At 35.4% G+C, this 19097-nt stretch overlaps 1 protein-coding gene across 4 annotated transcripts in view; it reads left to right on the top strand.

The window, feature by feature from the left end:
- The window catches only part of LOC101027285 (lysosomal-trafficking regulator), a 223919-nt gene that overhangs the window by 117637 nt on the left and 87185 nt on the right, over positions 1-19097 (top strand). For 2 of the 4 annotated variants that reach the window (XM_018263118.2, XM_018263117.2), the window contains exons 26-31: positions 1676-1842; positions 3162-3314; positions 6061-6222; positions 9347-9538; positions 14160-14338; positions 18096-18302. In XM_018263118.2, coding sequence (XP_018118607.1) covers positions 1676-1842; positions 3162-3314; positions 6061-6222; positions 9347-9538; positions 14160-14338; positions 18096-18302 — 1060 coding nt within the window. The remainder of the gene's footprint in view (positions 1-1675; positions 1843-3161; positions 3315-6060; positions 6223-9346; positions 9539-14159; positions 14339-18095; positions 18303-19097) is intronic. The other 2 variants (XM_018263120.2, XM_018263119.2) reach the window with 1 other exon arrangement.

The raw sequence follows: 19097 nt of genomic DNA, 5'->3' as shown, positions 1-19097 counted from the left end.
AATTAGCTGCACCTCCAGATTTAAAAAAACATTTGCAGAAATTCTGGTGTAACTTCTCTAGACATCAGGCAATAGTCACAAAATCAACAAAATAATGTACAACAAGCCACGCAAACATTAACTGCAAATGTGGACGCAGTTTTCCTTTATGGTAGCTTTATTAAAAAGAGAAAGCTCCCTGGTTGCAATCAATGTACTTTTGTATTGCTCCATATTTTATTAGGGATGCACCAAAACCACTATTTTGGATTCGGCCGAACCCCCGAATCCAAACTCTATTTTGCATATGCTAATTAGGGGTGGGAAGTGGAAAACATTTTTTACTTCCTTGTTTTGTGACAAGAAGTCACGCGATTTACACTCTAAATAAAGAGAATTATTTATATTATGTTATTTAAGTTTTTAGTACTTACATAGTTCATTTGGGTTCAAAAAGTTCTAGTTCAACCCCACCCCAAATGAACCCCAGTGCATATTTGTATAGAAATATACTTATACAGACCTATCTATACATTCACATATAATGTATGAGATCAATATAGCCTTGAATATTTTGATTGTTCAAGGAGCCATCCACAAATCAACCAGTCTTAAAAGCATTGAAGGAAACATAAGGAAACCAATTGTAGAACATGGCTAATAGGATTAAAATTGAAATATCCTGAATCATTCAGTTCATTTCTGGCCCTGGAGGCCTGGGATGTAAGTTTTATTTAGTAATATTGCTTTAAGATTCCATCCATATTAAATAGGGGCTATTTTCCACTCCTCTATAAGCCTCTATCATGCAACTTAAATAGCATAATTTTCCATACCATTTAATGTGTCCAACATCATTCTATTGGATGCCTTAAAGTGTGCAACACAATGATGTTTGAATCTCTATTATTATGTTGCAATTATATAGACTATACTATTACTGCCCTGGGCCTTTGATTGACCCCATTAATTAACAAGAGCTGTTTAGAGTGGGCCATAATTTTAAAGATCAGCTGATTAATTTCCAGAATGATCAACAGATATTTCCTGATTAACATAAATTCTTTGGACAAAAACACTTAGGGGCAGATGTATCAAGGGTCAAAGTGAAAATCTGAATTTTCGAGTTTTTTTTATGGCCAAAACTGTCAAATTCAACTAGGGAATTGATAAAATTCGATTTGAGTCTTCTTAAAAATTTGAATTTGATTTTCGAATTTTATCATACACTGGCCCTTTAAACTTGAATTTGACCATTCACCACCTTAAACCTGCTGAATTGCTGTTTTAGCCTATGGAGGACATCCTGGGATCAATTTGGAGCAACCTTCCTGACATTCAAGTTTTTTTAGTAGTTTTAAAAAAACTAATCAAAACGAATTCTGAAAATTCGAATTTTCTAAGTTTTTTTTATGGTCAAAACTGTCAAATTCGACTAGGGAACTACCCAAACTCGATTCGAGTTTTTTTAAAATTCTAAATACATTTTTGAGTTTTATCATGCTCTGGCTCTTTAAGAATTTGACTATTCGCCACATAAAAAAAAAACTCACATGAATTCGAAATTCGACCCTTAATAAATGTGCCTCCCCAAATGTAGTTTCATAATTTTTTTTCATATAACTCCCTAGTATATTTGTATGCACAAAATATTTTTTTTCTTTTTTTAAAGTATAATTATTTTTGTGTTCTACAGTGTTCCTTTGGATGAATACCTTTTGCTTGCTTGTGATATACAGCAACTTTTGGTTGCTGTCACCATACATTCTTGCAGCTCCTCAGGCTCCCAGTACTTTCGCATTGTTGAAGATCTGATTATTTTACTTGGCTATCTATATGAAAGCAAAAATGAAAAAATGCAAAGTAAGGTTTTACTCACTGTTTACATTTTTAAGTAAATAAACATGGCCAGCCATATGTGGTTAAAGAAAAGCATCATATTTTGTTCAGTATGTGCAATACCATTTGAATTATTTAAAAAGATTAGGCGAATCTGACCCTTTCACTTTGCCAAAAATTCGCAAAAAGGTGAAAATTCTCAGAAATGCATTGAAGTCTATGGGTGACAATTTTTTTGACACGCTACAAATTGTCCAACAATTTTTTTTTTACTCATTGGAGTCTATAGGTTTCATGTGAAACTTAGCGAAAAATGTTGCTCATCACTATTACTGAGCAAATTCTATCGTGTTTGAAATGTACAGTAAGGGGCCGATTCATTAACTTCGAGTGAAGGATTCGAAGGTAAAAAGCTTCGAATTTCGAAGTTTTTTTGGGCTACTTCGACCTTCGACTACGACTATCGAAGGATTCGAAGTTAAAATCGTTCGACTATTCGACCATTCGATAGTCGAAGTACTGTCTCTTTAAAAAAAAATTCGACCCCCTAGTTCGGCAGCTAAAAGCAACCGAAGTCAATGTTAGCCTATGGGGAAGGTCCCCATAGGCTTTCCTAAGTTTTTTTGATCGAAGGATATTCCTTCGATCATTGGATTTAAATCCTTCGAATCGTTTGATTAGAAGGATTTAATCGTTCGATCGAAGGAATAATCCTTCGATCGTACGATCGTACTATCTGCGCTAAATCCTTCGACTTCGATATTCGAAGTCGAAGGATTTTAGTTCCTAGTCGAATATCGAGGGTTAATTAACCCTCGATATTCGACTCTTGATGAATCGGCCCCTAAATGTATCATAAAATATATAGTGGATAATTTACCGCCTACTGTAATTTATAAAGATATTATGTCACCGAGGAGTTATGTGACCATATAAAAAAGCACGAGGCCGAAGGTGACTTCTAATATCTTTATAAATTTCAGTAGGGGGTACATTATGCATTATAATCAACATTTTGTGTGAAATGTTGGGAGGGGGGTCGCTGGTGTCCAATATATATATATATATATATATATATATATATATATATATATATATATATATATATAGTAAATATGTTTATTTGTATGTGTTGAACTGCAAAAGACCATAAAATAATGGAATTCATAAAAGTTATAAACTGAATCATACTCTGTGGAGGCAACACAATGAACAAGACTGTTTTATATCATGCAGAATATAGTGTGGAGTATATATTTGCTAACTTCTTTATTGCATAATTTTTACAGAAACTAATTCATTTTTACTGATACTGTTATGTAAAAACATTTTTCTTGATCTAGGCATGGCAATTTCACTGCAGTTCAAAGTTTTGCAGTCTGCCATAGAATTTATTAAAACAACAGCAAATCAAGATTCTCAAGGTCTTGCTAGTTCATTCCACTTTTCCTACACGCCCCATCATGCAATTTACCAAAAGAGGAAAAGTATTGCTGGTGAGTTTATTTGTAATTTTGATAAACAATTGTTTCATCAGTTACGAAAACACAAGGTATTCTGTTTCTGTGACAGTACCTTTTCAATGATTTTTATTTGCTTTTTCAACATGTTGAAGACAGACCATAAATGATAACATTGTCTTAGTAAAAATCCTGGGACAGTACAATAATATAATGAAATCCAATGGAGAGCTTAGTCAATGCAATAAATTGGTTTATATAGAGATGCATAGCTTTACATATTTTCGACCACAGGGGTCCTTACCTTTGTGTAATTTATAGAACACTGTTCCCATACAATATAATCTTCCTATAAATCCATTAACCTCCATACCACATATTTCAAAGTGACTGAGAGTACCAGCTCCACCACATTGCCAGGTACAGCAATTACATTTGCTATATACCTAATGGATAGTACCACAGACGTCTATGTATGGATGTATGTATGTATTTTTACCAATAAATTAGTAGAACAAACGGGGTCATTGCAATAATAAATCAAATACGTACAAAATACAATACAATACATATAAATATAAAGTATAGTTACAATACAGATTAGTGTCGGTGTCAAGGAGAAAAATGGATGGAGGTCCCTGCCCCATAGAGCAGTCTAAATAGGAGGGTAACTTACAGACACAAATCAATGTAAAGGCTATATGTAATTCCTATATACATTAGTCAAATTAGTATTTGTATTATATGTTAAAACAACAACAAATCAACAGTAAATATTGAAGCAATATGAGTACATAAAGTTAACAATTGAATTCACTGGTTTGCCTCGATCTGTAAAAGAAACAGTGTAACATTAATATTGTACTAATTAACAATAATTGACCAAACTTAAATTTTCATGAGAAACATTTCAAGCAGTAGACTTCATTCAGCCCCTTAGGTCCAATGGTGTTTAAGGTTTCATCCACGTCATGCCTCATTCCTAAACAATAATGTTTTCCTACCTATCCACCTTGTGGGCATTTATGTATAACTTTATAACATGCTACAGAATTTGCAGCTATTTACAAATTCACAACATAAAAAAGCAGACGGGAGAACACACATTTTAAGGATAAATATAATAAATATTCAGAGATTAAGTTCCATGTCTTGGGAGACAGAGCTGGAAGAATTACCCGCCCTGTATTGCTTACAGTCTAAGGTGCAGGGGAATCTGCCAGAGGACCATACATAATAAACTTGGTTTAATATTTAAAAAATGTCTACCAACTGGTGTGTGTCTTTTTGACTGGATTACATGAGGTAATAGATTTTTTATACTCCTCTGTTTTGGTTATCACAGGGTGTGAGGTATGTCCTATATGTAATTTGCAACAGGGGCATTGCATAGACCACAGAATCTGAATTATGTGTATACTATTACTTAATTCTGAATCCCTTATGCAGATGTGTGGTGTAATTCTTTTAAATAATATAATCTAAATATAGTTTTATTGTGAACCTTGCAAACTTCTGCCCTAACCTATTGGCTGTTTTTATTACTTTCAGCCAGATCGAAATAGTGCAGAAATCAGTTCCTGATTTGGTGTATCCCTAACGTCAGACAATTGGTCAAACTTTATCCAATCAAAATGGTTCCATGGAATTTAATTAATTGTTTATATTTTAAAAACATGGAAATTACAATTCAGTACAGAGGTTAGCTTTATCTGAAATTGATTATGCTATGAAAGGTGTATTTCTTGTTAGCAATAAAAATGTTGGCAATCTCAGTAACATTACAAGCTGGCTATTGTTGTTTGCATTGATGCACTGAATTTCATGATATTTGTGCAGTAAATATTGTCATGACACTAAGGGGCACATTTACTAAGGGTCAAAGTAAATTCGAAAGTGAATTTTCAAATTCAAAATGTAGAAGTCATTTTTGGGTACTTCAACCATCGAATAGGCCAAATTCGATTTGAATTGAAAATACTTTGAATATTCGACCATTCCAAAATCGAAGTACAGGTATAGGATCCCTTATTACGGAATGGCTGTCTCCCATAGACTCCATTTTATCCAAATAATCAAAATTTTTGAAAATGATTTCCTTTTTATCTGTAATAATAAAACAGTAGCTTGTACTTGATCCCAACTAAGATATAATTAATCCTTATTGGAGGCAAAACCAGCCTATTGGGTTTATTTAATGTTTAAATTAATTTATAGTAGACTTAAGGCATGAAGACCCAAATTATGGAAAGATCCGTTATCCAGAAAACCTCAGGTCCAAAGCATTCTGGATAACAGGTCCCATACCTGTACTGTCTCTTTAAAAAACTTCGACACTTCGCCACCTTTAACCTGCCGAATTGCTATGTTAGCCTAAGGGGACCTCCTAGAACCTATAGCCAACATTTGGCTAAGTTTTTAGAAATCAAAGTTTTGTTGTTTTTTTTTAAATCATTTGATCGATCGATTAAATCGTTCAAATCATTTGATTCAGATGATTTATACGATTGATCGAACAATTTTAATTTGATCAAAAACTGTAAAAAAAAATTTTGAAAAAAACTTAGACTATTGCATTTTTTCAATTCGAATTTTAGCACTTCGAAATTCGACCCTCAGTAAATGTGCCCCTAACTGCATCCTATTTTTGCTGTACATATTTTAATTATTTAATCTGAATAATCTTATACATACTTCAGCATTGAAATATTAAAAAGAAAGTTAATGGGATGCAAAACATTACGCTGAAATAACACACATGTTGTGATTGTTTGAAACAAAGGTTCATTTGCAATGAAAGATTCCATTATTCCTCGCATTCCAAGAAAGCACTTTTGCTCCTATGGACATCTTCCGATGCCCCCATCATACTCTATTTTAAGCCAAGAGTCACCCCTTCATTCACCCAATGGATTCACATCATATACATTCCCTGAAGAAACAGGTGGAGTAATGACAACAACAGGCTATGCCATTGTCAAAAAAAAAAACATTTCTGCAGAAATGTTTTGATGCAGCGTTATAGCAATGCATGCATTAATATGTTTTTACTCCATTTACTTCTGTAATTTACCTTCAGATAACTATGTGTGTGTGTGTGTGTGTGTGTGTATATATATATATATATATATATATATATATATATATATAATACATATAATAACTGTATGTATTTGATATAGTTATTTATACTACAAATAAATAAAAACTGCTAACATGCTAATATCCTAGTGTAAAATCGAATGTGGTATTTGCATGGAGACAGAAATATTCATGTATAAATCATGCTTCTTGTTTTACATTAGATATTTCTGTATTTTGCTCCTTTATCCTTTTCTGTCAGGGTAATCTAGGGTAGGCATCTTTCATACTTCAGTTGGCTAATGTGGATGTTTACAAAGTTACATAGTAACTGTACAAGTGATAGGATTTTTTTTTCTGCTGTATTTATTTTAAGTTTCTAATTATGTTCTCATAATTTAGAAGGTATGTTCATAATTCTTGATGAGGTACAGTTATCAGTATCCTTTATCTTCCAACTAATATTTTTTTCTCCATTCACTAACCATTTCAATATAACTGATTCAAGAATTGATGTGTATGGTACTTCTGATGAAAAAATGCAGAAGGGACTCCATGTTGTTCTGTCTTAGGGTACGTACAACTTACAGTCATATGAAAAAGTTTGGGAACCCCTCTCAGCCTGCATAATAATTTAAGTAGCAATAAAGATGAGGATGCGATGCTGTGTTGAAATGGTGTGCCAGAAGGCACCTCCAAAATTTTATTTGTGCGGAATATGGCCCAGACGTTTCAGGAGCTACCTGCTCCTTACCCACTGAAGAAAGGAGCAGGTAGCTCCTGAAACGTCTGGGCCATATTCCGCACAAATAAAATTTTGGAGGTGCCTTCTGGCACACCATTTCAACACAGCATCGCATCCTCATCTTTATTGCTACTTGGATATATCACGTCGGGTCACGTGACTGGAGGAGACGCTGAGCTGTTAAGTCACCATACATTGTAACCAAGTTTCGTGAGTGTATACAGTTTCTTTGCTTACTTTGCATAATAATTTACTCCACTTTCAACAAAAAAGATAACAGCGGCATGTCTTTCATTTCCCGGGAACATCTGGGGTGTTTTCTGAACAAAGATTTTTAGTGAACAGTATTCAGTTGTAGGAAATTAAATCAAATGTGAAAAACTGGCTGTGCAAAATTTTGGGTACCCTTGTAATTTTGCTAATTTAAAAGCATGTAACTGCTCAATATGGATTACTGGCAACACCAATTGGTTGGATTAGCTCGATAAGTTGGCCAATTGCAAGTTGTGCTTCTGTTTGACTCTCCTCTGAAGAGCATGGGATGCTCAAAGCAACTCTCAAAAGATCTGAAAACAAAGCGGCATTTGCGGAGGATTGTGAGAATGGTTACAGACAACCCAAAGATCAGCTCCAAAGACCTGTAAGAACATCTTGCTGCAGGTGGTGTATCTGTACATCATTCTACAATTTAGCGCAATTTGCACAAAGAACATTTGTACGGTAGGGTGATGAGAAAGAAGCCCTTTCTGCACTCACGCCACTAGCAGAGTTGCTTGTTGAATGCAAAAGCTCATTTAGACAAGCCACAGTCATTTTTGAACAAAGTGCTTTGGACTGATGAGACAAAAATTTTGTTATTTGGTCATAACAAAAAGTGCTTTGCATAGCGGAAGAAGAACGCATTCCAAGAAAAACACCTGCTACCTACTGTCAAATGTGGTGGCGGTTCCATCATGCTGTGTGGCTGTGTGGTTCAGGGACTGGGACCCTTTTTAATGTCGAGGGTTGGATGAATTCAACCCAATATCAACAAATTCTTCAGGATAATGTTCAAGCATCAGTCACAAAGTTGAAGTTACGCAGGGGTTGGATGTTCCAGCAATACAATGACCCTAAACACAATTCAAAATCTACAAAGGCATTTATGTAGAGGGAGAAGTACAATATTCTGGAATGACATCACAGTCCTCCGAAAATCTATGGGATGATTTGAAGCAGGCTGTCCATTCTAGGCAGCCATCAAATTTAAATGAACTGGAGTGATTTTGTACGGACGAATGGTCAAAAATACAGCCATCCAGAATCCAGACACTCATCAAAGGCTATAGGAGGCTTCTAGAGGCTGTTACATTTGCAAAAGGAGGCTCAACTAAGTATTGATGTAATATCTCTGTTGGGGGTGCCCAAATTTATCACCTGTCTAATTTTGTTATGATGCATATTGCATATTTTCTGTTAATCCTATAAACTTTGTCACTGCTGAAATACTACTGTTTCCATAAGGCATGTTATATATTAAAAGAAAGATGCTTCTTTGAAAGCTCAGACAATTATAAACAAAATTCCAAAGAATTAAGAGGGGTTCCCAAAATTTTTCATATGACTGTATTTATTACGGACGGACTATATATTACATTAAGTTTTGAATACATTTTATGGTGCTCAAATATTATTGTACTGCACAGGGCCTAGCAAAGTTGATTTGCACATGATACAAGGGCACGTCTTATAAGTTTTGGTGTAAGGTGAATATTTATTATATATTTACTAGGTGCTGGGGTTGCAAAGGTTCTTAAAAACTGGATGCTGATAAGAAAGGCAAATTAGTGGATTATGTAGGGTATTGTGCAAGTCTTTGCTACTTACATACCTAGTTGATTCACACGTTTTTGATAATAAAATTAATATTGCAGTTGGTGACTTCAAGGGGCAATGGAAATAACCCCAGCTATGTTTCTATGGGTTTAACTAAAATTAATATTAGCATAGACAAATGTATACATGTATCTTTATATCTATATAAACATACATTTATATAATCTGGCAAACCACCATCCTGTGTATGTACCCTGAAAGCCACTAATATATTTAAATTTGGTTAGCCATTAAAATCAACCTCTAGTCCCTTTTTGCAGTTTAATTTCAGAAATACTGTGTACTAAAACTTTTGACGTCTAACATTAAACACATCACTACCAAAATAACTGTAAATGTTAATATAATTGTATTTAATATTTCGTAGGTGCTCATAGGTTATCTATTGCACAGTCTGACCCATTATTAATGAAAATGCGCTCAGTGGCAAGCAACGAGTTAACCGTGATGATGCAGAGAAGAATGAGTCAAGAAAACCCAATAAGAGCTTCTGAATCTGAATTTGTGCAGAGACTTCAGAGGCTGACTGTTTTAGCTGTCAATAGGTTAATTTACCAAGGTAATTTTTGTATTGTTAAGTATGCATGAAAATAATAAAGCATTTAAAACATGTAAGGTCACAGTGGATATATTGTATAAGTAGTTACGATGCAAAGAACACAATTTTGACCAGAATTAAATACAAATCCGCACATGTACTTTAAGTACAAAGAAGTACATTTTTTGGCTCTGTGTGCTTTAGTGAGAGGAACTTTAGCTGAGAAAACTGTGTAAAGCTTTCTCAAGCTTAGTCCAAAACTATAAAGCTGGAATATAGAGAAAGGGGCACTACTTGTCACACAGTCTCGTTCCTAATATTGGCTTAGACTATTGATGAAGTGCAAGTGGGACTGTGCAGTGCTTTGGGAGAACGGGGCAGCCCTTACAATGCTGTCTTCTGTCCTGCCTTTCTGCACACATCTCTTAACACCAGCTGATTGGATACCGAGATGTTGGGAAGGAGACAGCATGGTTAGTGATGCCAATTTCAAACTGCAGGAATTAAAAGCAACTTGCAAGCAGTCATCCAATAGTGGATTTGTTAATTTACTTGGGGTTTACAGCTAGTTACATAGTTGCATAGTTAAATCGGGTTGAAAAAAGACAAAGTCCATCAAGTCCAACCCCTCCAAATGAAAACCCAGCATCCATACACACACCCCTCCCTACTTTCATACAAATTCTATATACCATACCTATATTAACTATAGAGTTTAGTATCACAATAGCCTTTGATATTATGTCTGTCCAAAAAATTATCCAAGCCATTCTTAAAGGCATTAACTGAATCACCCATCACAACATCACCCGGCAGTGCATTCCACAACCTCATTGTCCTGACTGTGAAGAACCCCCTACGTTGCTTCAAATGAAAATTCTTTTCTTCTAGTCTAAAGGGGTGGCCTCTGGTACGGTGATCCACTTTATGGGTAAAGAGGTCCCCTGCTATTTATCTATAATGTCCTCTAATGTACTTGTAAAGTGTAATCATGTCCCCTCGCAAGCGCCTTTTTTCCAGAGAAAACAACCCCAACCTTGACAGTCTCCCCTCATAATTTAAGTCTTCCATCCCTCTAACCAATTTAGTTGCACGTCTCTGCACTCTCTCCAGCTCATTTATATCCCTCTTAAGGACTGTAGTCCAAAACTGCACTGCATACTCCAGATGAGGCCTTAAAGGGCCAAAGTATGATAAATCTCGAAAATTTAATTCGAGTTTTTTTTAAAAAAACTCTAATTTGAATAACTCCCTAGTTGAATTTGACAGACCATAAAAAAAACTTGAAAATTCGCATTTTGAATTCGAATTTTCAATTCGACCCTTGATAAATCTGCCCCTTACAGTTGTGTTGCAGGAAAAATGCATTGCCTAGCAATGTGCAGCCAAGTGCAACTAACCCTTTCTGGTCACTGGCAGGAAAGGGGATAAATCAATTGTAATGATTTTCGATTTGGTGAGTCCTGGGTTTTGACCACATAAACATAACATATTTGGCTTGAGTGAAAATATTGCTCTATGCAATAAAGTGCGATTATCTAGAGCTCTGTAGGTATTAGCAGAATCAAACAACTTAATGGGATACTGTCATGGGAAAACATGTTTTTTTCAAAACGCATCAGTTAATAGTGCTGCTCCAGCAGAATTCTGCACTGAAATCCATTTCTCAAAAGAGCAAACAGATTTTTTTTATATTCAATTTTGAAATCTGACATGGGGCTAGACATATTGTCAGTTTCCCAGCTGCCCCCAGTCATGTGACTTGTGCCTGAAACTACTTTCTGGCAGGCTGTTATTTCTCCTACTTAAAGGGATACTGTTGTGGAAAAAAAATTTTTTTACAAAATGTATCAGTTAATAGTGCTACTACAGCAGAATCCTCCATTGAAATCCGTTTTTCAAAACAAGAAATGGATTTTTTTATATCTAATTTTAAAATTTGCTATGGGACTAGACATTTTGACATTTCCCAGCTGCCCTCAGGTCATGTGACTTGTGCTCTGATAAACTTCAGTCACACTTCACTGCTGCACTGCAAGTTGGAGTGATGTCATTACCCCTCCCTCCTACAAGCTGCTGTAATGTAAATAGAGCCTTGTCTGCTGAGCCTGTCAATTGAACAATAGGCAGGTATCAAGATAAGCTCCCACTGACACCACTTCAGAAGGACTGAAATCCTGCATACAAACATATAAATAATAATAATATAGTCCTGTGATCACTGCCCCCACTTACATTTCAAAAATAAATAATTATATATACACACACACAATTCATTTTGGGCACTGGAAAAAATATTTTATATAGATAGTTTATTATATTTGTTTACACAAAAATGAATGGCAGAAACACAGGAGTACACTCCCAGGACTGATGACAGGGAATAGAAAAAAAGGATAAAATAAGGACATTCTTGAAAACCAGGAAAACTTAGGAGGAAGTCTAGGAAGGGTTAAAATAGCTCAGGAGAAAGGAGGCAGTAAGTAGTTAATGTAAAAAGAAGTATTGCAGGCAGGAAAGGAGCAAGGTCTGTGTGAGGTGGATAGCAGAGGGAACTCACAGCTCCTTTACCTCATCTAGTAACCAGTAAAACAAACTAGGAAGGCAGCAAGGAGAGAAAGTTCCCCCCTCCAAAGGAAAGCAGAGAACAAACTTACAGAACGGCAGGAGCTTTCCATATCTGGTTACCTTTCCATTGTTCTGTTAGGCTGCTGGGGGGGAGGGGGTGATATCACTCCAACTTGCAGTTCAGCAGTAAATAATGACTGAAGTTTATCAGAGCACAAGTCACATGACTGGGGACAGCTGGGAAACTGTCTAGCCCCATGTCAGAGTTCAAAATTGAATATAAAAAAATCTGTTTGCTTTTTTGAAAAATTGATTTCAGTGCAGAATGCTGCTGGAGCACTATTAACTGATGTGTTTTGAAAAAAAAAAACCTTTTCCCATGACAGTGTCCCTTTAATTTATGTTCTTTCCCTTCATAGTCATTACCCTGTGATTTAGGATTATTGTTTGCGCAATAAAACAATACACAGGTGCATATTTTAACATGTTCATAAGGAATGTTATATACAGAATACAAACTAATTTAGCGTCATTCATAACTAGAGGTCATATAAATGCATGCTCATACTGTTTAAGCATTATTTTATCATAGAGTCATTACCCTGTGATTTAGGATCATTGTTTGCGCAATGAAACAATACACAGGTGCATATTTTAACATGTTCATAAGGAATATGTTATATACAGAATACAAACTTTTCATGTAAAAAGAAGTATTGCAGGCAGGAAAGGAGCAAGGTCTGTGTGAGGTGGATAGCAGAGGGAACTCACAGCTCCTTTACCTCATCTAGTAACCAGTAAAACAAACTAGGAAGGCAGCAAGGAGAGAAAGTTCCCCCCTCCAAAGGAAAGCAGAGAACAAACTTACAGAACGGCAGGAGCTTTGATAGTGTCTGTGGGAGGAGGGGCTGCTAGTGCAGCTGTAGAGAAGGCAGGACGTAGGAAAGTGAAAGGAATTGCTTCCCTGCAAACCATGTGACCTCTCTCCTCCAAACATCACACGCATGGGCAGAGAGTGGAGGGGGAGTGTACAGCTAGATTCTCATGTCGTAGTGCGACCTGGCTTTTCATTACAGAGTGGCTGCCTCCAAGCACACAGGTAATGCTGTGACTGCTGTTAGAGCAGCACAGGATGAATGTGTAATGAGCAGAAATGGAAGCCCCCATGACAAAATACAAACTAAAATAAATTATGCATGGATTTGTGGATTAACATTTTATTTGCCAGACAGTGTTTATGGATGTGTGTTTTTTATAAAAATGCAAAAAAAAAAAAAAAGTTTAAAATGACGACAGATTCCCTTTAATGTCTCAGTCTCAGTGGGACTTGGCTTTTACTATTGAGTGTTGTTCTTATATCTACCAGGCAGCTATCTTGTGTCAGGGAGCTGCTATCTGGTTACCTTTCCATTGTTCTGTTAGGCTGCTGGGGGGAGGGGGTGATATCACTCCAACTTGCAGTTCAGCAGTAAATAATGACTAAAGTTTATCAGAGCACAAGTCACATGACTGGGGACAGCTGGGAAACTGTCTAGCCCCATGTCAGAGTTCAAAATTGAATATAAAAAAAATCTGTTTGCTTTTTTGAAAAATTGATTTCAGTGCAGAATGCTGCTGGAGCAGCACTATTAACTGATGTGTTTTGAAAAAAAAAAAAACGTTTTCCCATGACAGTGTCCCTTTAATTTATGTTCTTTCCCTTCATAGTCATTACCCTGTGATTTAGGATTATTGTTTGCGCAATGAAACAATACACAGGTGCATATTTTAACATGTTCATAAGGAATGTTATATACAGAATACAAACTAATTTAGCGTCATTCATAACTAGAGGTCATATAAATGCATGCTCATACTGTTTAAGCATTATTTTATCATAGAGTCATTACCCTGTGATTTAGGATCATTGTTTGCGCAATGAAACAATACACAGGTGCATATTTTAACATGTTCATAAGGAATATGTTATATACAGAATACAAACTAATTTAGCGTCATTAATAACTAGAGGTCATATAAATGCATGCTCATACTGTTAAAGCATTATTTTATTTTTATTTTTTTCAACATAAAGATATCCCTCAGAACTACACTGCCGATCTTTGTTCATCCGATACGCAGGACCAAAAGAGGTTTTCCGGATCACAGTTTGAATCTTCTGAAGAAGAACTGCAGTTGGATCCTTTTCAAATTAAACATAAATTCCAAAATGATTTGTTCAAAACCATGATTGAGGGAATCACGCTTTCTTTGGTATGTATTTCTTAATTTCTTTTTATAGAAGGCTTTGTTCAACATTTTTTAAAAGAAAAGGATGAATATATAGAACATATGGAAGAGGCATTCATTAAAATGTTGCACCTCATATGAACACAACACATGTACGCACCAGGAGGCAATTACATTTAAAGATAACATTAGCATTAATATGTAATGGAAATTGCTTAGAACTTAATTTCCTTTCATAATGCAAAATATTTTTGTTGAATATTTCACTGGAACTTTTTAAATTCAAGGGTGAATTTTGCAGTCCTTCCTCTTTATAAAGCTATGATAATGAACCATCTACTGCATGCATTATAGTTTTGGTCTTTAATTAATATAGATTACATTTTTTGCAAAATATACTAGTAAAGGCCAGCAAAGATAATAGCTTATGAGGGATCTCAGATATGAAAAAAGATAAACTGGTATGTTTTACATCAGACAAGAGGCCCTTATGGGGAATGATCACTAACTATAAATATATAAATGTATAATATAGTAACATATCTAGTGCCATATTCCTCACCAGATATTTTAAGAGGACACCTGTTGAGTTAAAATAAAGTATTTTTTTTTCTTAAAGGACCAGTAACATTAAAAAGTTAAAACATTTATTTACATTTAAAGTTTGTATCTGATTATTTAGCGCATTAAAAAAAAACTATTTCTTAGCACAAATATATTCTGTATGAGTAAGGTTGGCAGTCTCTAATCCAGTAGAGAGCATGTGACTTGTGCTTATCTTCCTATGTAACAACTAAACCCCAATGCATTCTACATTGAAATTGGGAATCGCAGACCAAGGCATGACTGATATTAAGATTTTTATTGTACATACAGAGCTTGCCAGAACATGCACATTTGAAGCTGATCTCTGACTAGCTCCAACTGTGCATGCTCTGGCAAGCTCTTTGTCGGTGAAGAGACATGAAGAGAATCATAAGGGACATAAGATAACACCTGTAAACTCTGCTGCTCTCCTTTGCATTTTTATGTCAGGTTTTTAAATCGAAACACTTTTCTATGTAATAGACTGTGCAGTGAGGGAGAGGTGAGGGGATCTATGGAGGGCGATTTAGTTGGGGGTTGTACGGAGGAGGTTCGGTTCTTCTTTAATGACACAAAAAAATCACCACAGCTGAATCTTTAGTGCAGTGTGGGACAATACCCTTAAAAACATTTAAAAACTGTACTAGGTGGACCATGGCATAGCGTGGCTGCAGCATACATAGTAACCAAGTCAAAGCAGAGATTTAATCGCTGCTAGTTCAAATCCCATTTTATCCCTATTATCCAGAATGCTTGGGACCTGGGGTTTTCCGGATAACGGATCTTTTCCTAATTTGGATCTTAAAACCTTCAGTCTACTAGAAAATCATTTAAACATTAAACAACCCAATAGGCTGGTTTTGATTTCAATATGGATTATTTAAATCTTAGTTTGGATCAAATACAAGGTACAGTTTTATTATTACAAAGAAAAAGGAAATAATTTTAAAAAATTTGGATTATTTGGATTAAATTGAGTCTATGGGAGACGGCCCTTCTGTAATTTAGAGCTTTCGGGATAACCGGTTTCCAGATAACGAATCCATATACTTGTACTAAAAGCAATGCCACCTCACTTAAAGTCATGAAAAATCAATACAGCTGAATCCTCAGTGCAGTGCTAGACAATATCCTTGGAAACTTTAAAAACCGCATTAGATGCCTGAAACATGTCTAAATCTAAATACTCTGCCTTTGTCTGCAATTCACAATTTCTGCTTTATTTATGGATCCTTATTACGAATGCCAACAATGGAACATCCAGTGAATGGCAGCCACTCATAAATCTAATGCTATTGTGTGTTTTACTCTTATGTTTGATGTTGCCCTATTTAGCTTTACTGCCTGCCCTAGACCGCACTTTATTTATATAAGCTATAGTATTGTGTCTGAAGCAAACACAAATATTGTGTCGCCGGTGTCAAATTTTGGTCGCCAGTGTAAAATTTTGGTCACCGGCATCAGATTTGGGTGCGCCGGCGTCCGTTTCCGACGCGCAGCCTCCAATTCCGACGCGCAGCGTCAAATTCGGCGGCCTGGGGGCCCTTGTTATAAATGGTGCTACCCCATACCTACTTACATAGTACATGTCCTCAGTATGCACTTTGTTTGCTTTCATACATTCCTGTTCAAGCAACATCTCTATCTAAGTTAAGGGCCCATTCCATAACGTCTTGTATCAGTGCAGAGGGATAACCTCTTTCCAAAAATCTGTCAGCCATAGTGGTTATTTCTTCCTTTCTTTTATGCCAATCGCTGTCAAAGGATCTCTTCTGTTTTAATTATGGCTCATTGGACATGATTTTGAATAAGTGGCCAATTCAAGCATTTGCACCAACATAGCTAATAAAGATGTCCATATGTCCCTATTCAAATTAACCTAACCCCCTAACTAAGAGTCTAATGCCTTAGACATGAGCCCACCCTTAAACAAATGTAGCTAGTTTAAAAAAAATTGTTCACACATAAATCTTAAAAAAAGAAAAGTCGCCAGTGTTTTCACTTACTAAAGAGGAAGAGTAAGATGTAGCTTTATTTTATCAGTTCGCCTGGTCTGAGGTGGCGAAGTAAACTCCGGCGAAATAGGTAACGTTCAGTAAAATTCACATCTTAGTGAATTTGCGGAGTGACGACCGTTAGCTGTAGAGAAAAGTCGTCTGGTGACAGGGTGCGAACGAACACTAGTGACGGTCTCGTTAACTAGCGAATTGTCCTCTAGGCCTGTTGACGATGTCCCTGCGGATGGGATTTCTGGCGAATTTTCGCTACCGTTGGCCACTTCGCCCTTTAGTGAATCTGCCCTAATTTTAGATTGTAAGCTCTTTTGGCCATGGTCCTCTTTACCTTTTGTATTAGTTATTAGTTACTTTTGTGCGTATGTTTATTGTATACACTCCTTTATTGTACAGCACTGCTGAATATGTTGGAGCTTTATAGATAAATAATAATTACTCTTAGCAATATCAATAATGGCATAACTGTACTGCAACTAGAATTTGTAATAGGATGAAGGGCATAAGCTGTTTAACATGCAAGTCACCCAGAGTAATCTGTTAAATATTCCTACCAGCTCTGCTCTTTCTATAAACTGAAAGAAAAGATGAAACAAATAACCAGTTCAATACAGTTTTCAGAGCTGTATTATAGCAGTCAAGGTTTGCAAGTCTGTCAGTACCAATGTGCCAAGCATTAATTTTAGCAGATTCTATTTCTAGTCCTACATAAATCATCTGCATTTAAAAAAAGAACTAAGCTAAATTAAGGACATGATAAAAAGATAACTAAAGCATGAATGAAAAGTACAACCAACTCTAGAATATAAAGAATGATTGAATTAGCTGTTATTTTATAGAAAGATAAAGAAAGGAAATAGACAAGTTTTTAGATGCACAAAGCAGTCTGTTTGTAGTGTAAATTCTGAAGATGACAGCCTTGACCATTTTAACTCAATTTAATTATGAAATATGATATTTATTCTAAAAGTTGTCTCTTTGTTCTTTTCTGGAGTGATAGCTTTCTGTAAGTTTTCTGATTCTTCTTAATTTGGAGCTTCACTCTAGTGTTTTTAGATGTATTATACCCATCCTAATTAAAGTACAATATGCTGCTATGTAATCATCTTAAAAATCATTTTTTATACTTGTATTTTTTATTTAATTTGAAACTGTCTAAATTATGTTATAATACTTTTATACAGGGTTCTAGTCGAAGCAGTTCTCCCAAACATCAGTGGAAAACAATACTCTGGTCCTGTAAGGACACTTTTCGAGTACAACTTGGAAGACTTCTAGTACACCTTTTATCCCCATCTCAGCCACTTGAAGTTCGAAAACAAGCACTTGATATAGTCCAAGAACCTAAACACCAAGAAATTCTAAGAGACTGTTTAAGTCCAGGTCTACAAGTAAGAAATGATTTCAGTTTATATTTATTTTGTGCAACTTTGTTCCTTTACTAATGTAAAACATGTTCAAAATGCAAGTGACCAAAAGCATAAAAATGTCTCTATTCATGATGAAATTAGAAAAATCATACGGATCATTTTGTCTAATTAAAGGTCTTTTTATAAAAATATCAGTTTAGGGCTATGGTATGCAGGGCATTTTGCCCACTGTTACCCACAATTATCATATAATAAATTCCCTTTAAATGATTTGCCGTAAATGGGACATTTATCTTTATGATTTGGCAGTTCTGTATTGATATGAGAACAGCAACTTACAGCTAGTAAACATAATAAAATCTTTTGTTTTTATAAATTCAAGTAATTAAATAATATAAAAGAGATTATTTTTATGGTACTGGGTAGTGTCGTCATAGTATGAGATAATTTTTAAATAGTAGTCATTTTTTATTTGCCATGGTTTAAAATGACTGAACAGCAGATATTTGTTGCTAGATTCCAATTTACCCTAGCAATTGGGCTGCAATGGTTTGATTAAGGACTGGAAAATGAATAGGAAAATGTCTGAATTAGATGAAGTAATGAAATTCTTTTTGAATTCTGCTATTAGCATTAAGACACAGTTTGTCTTGATATAAAATACAAAGTAGCTACTCTCATGCAACAGGTTCACTAACAATCTGTTCTTTTTTTTAGATTGGGGCAGTCTGCCATTTTCCAAATGGCACAGAGCTGTTTTCCTTATTGTTCCTTTAAGAGAATCTTTGCTTTTAGTATTTAACCAGGGAAACTAAA

This window comes from Xenopus laevis, chromosome 5L (genome assembly GCF_017654675.1).
Source record: "Xenopus laevis strain J_2021 chromosome 5L, Xenopus_laevis_v10.1, whole genome shotgun sequence".
In the NCBI taxonomy this organism is placed as follows: Eukaryota; Metazoa; Chordata; class Amphibia; order Anura; family Pipidae; genus Xenopus; species Xenopus laevis.
The sequence above is the reverse complement of the archived record's forward strand: the minus strand, read 5'-3'. Positions and strand labels throughout refer to the sequence as shown.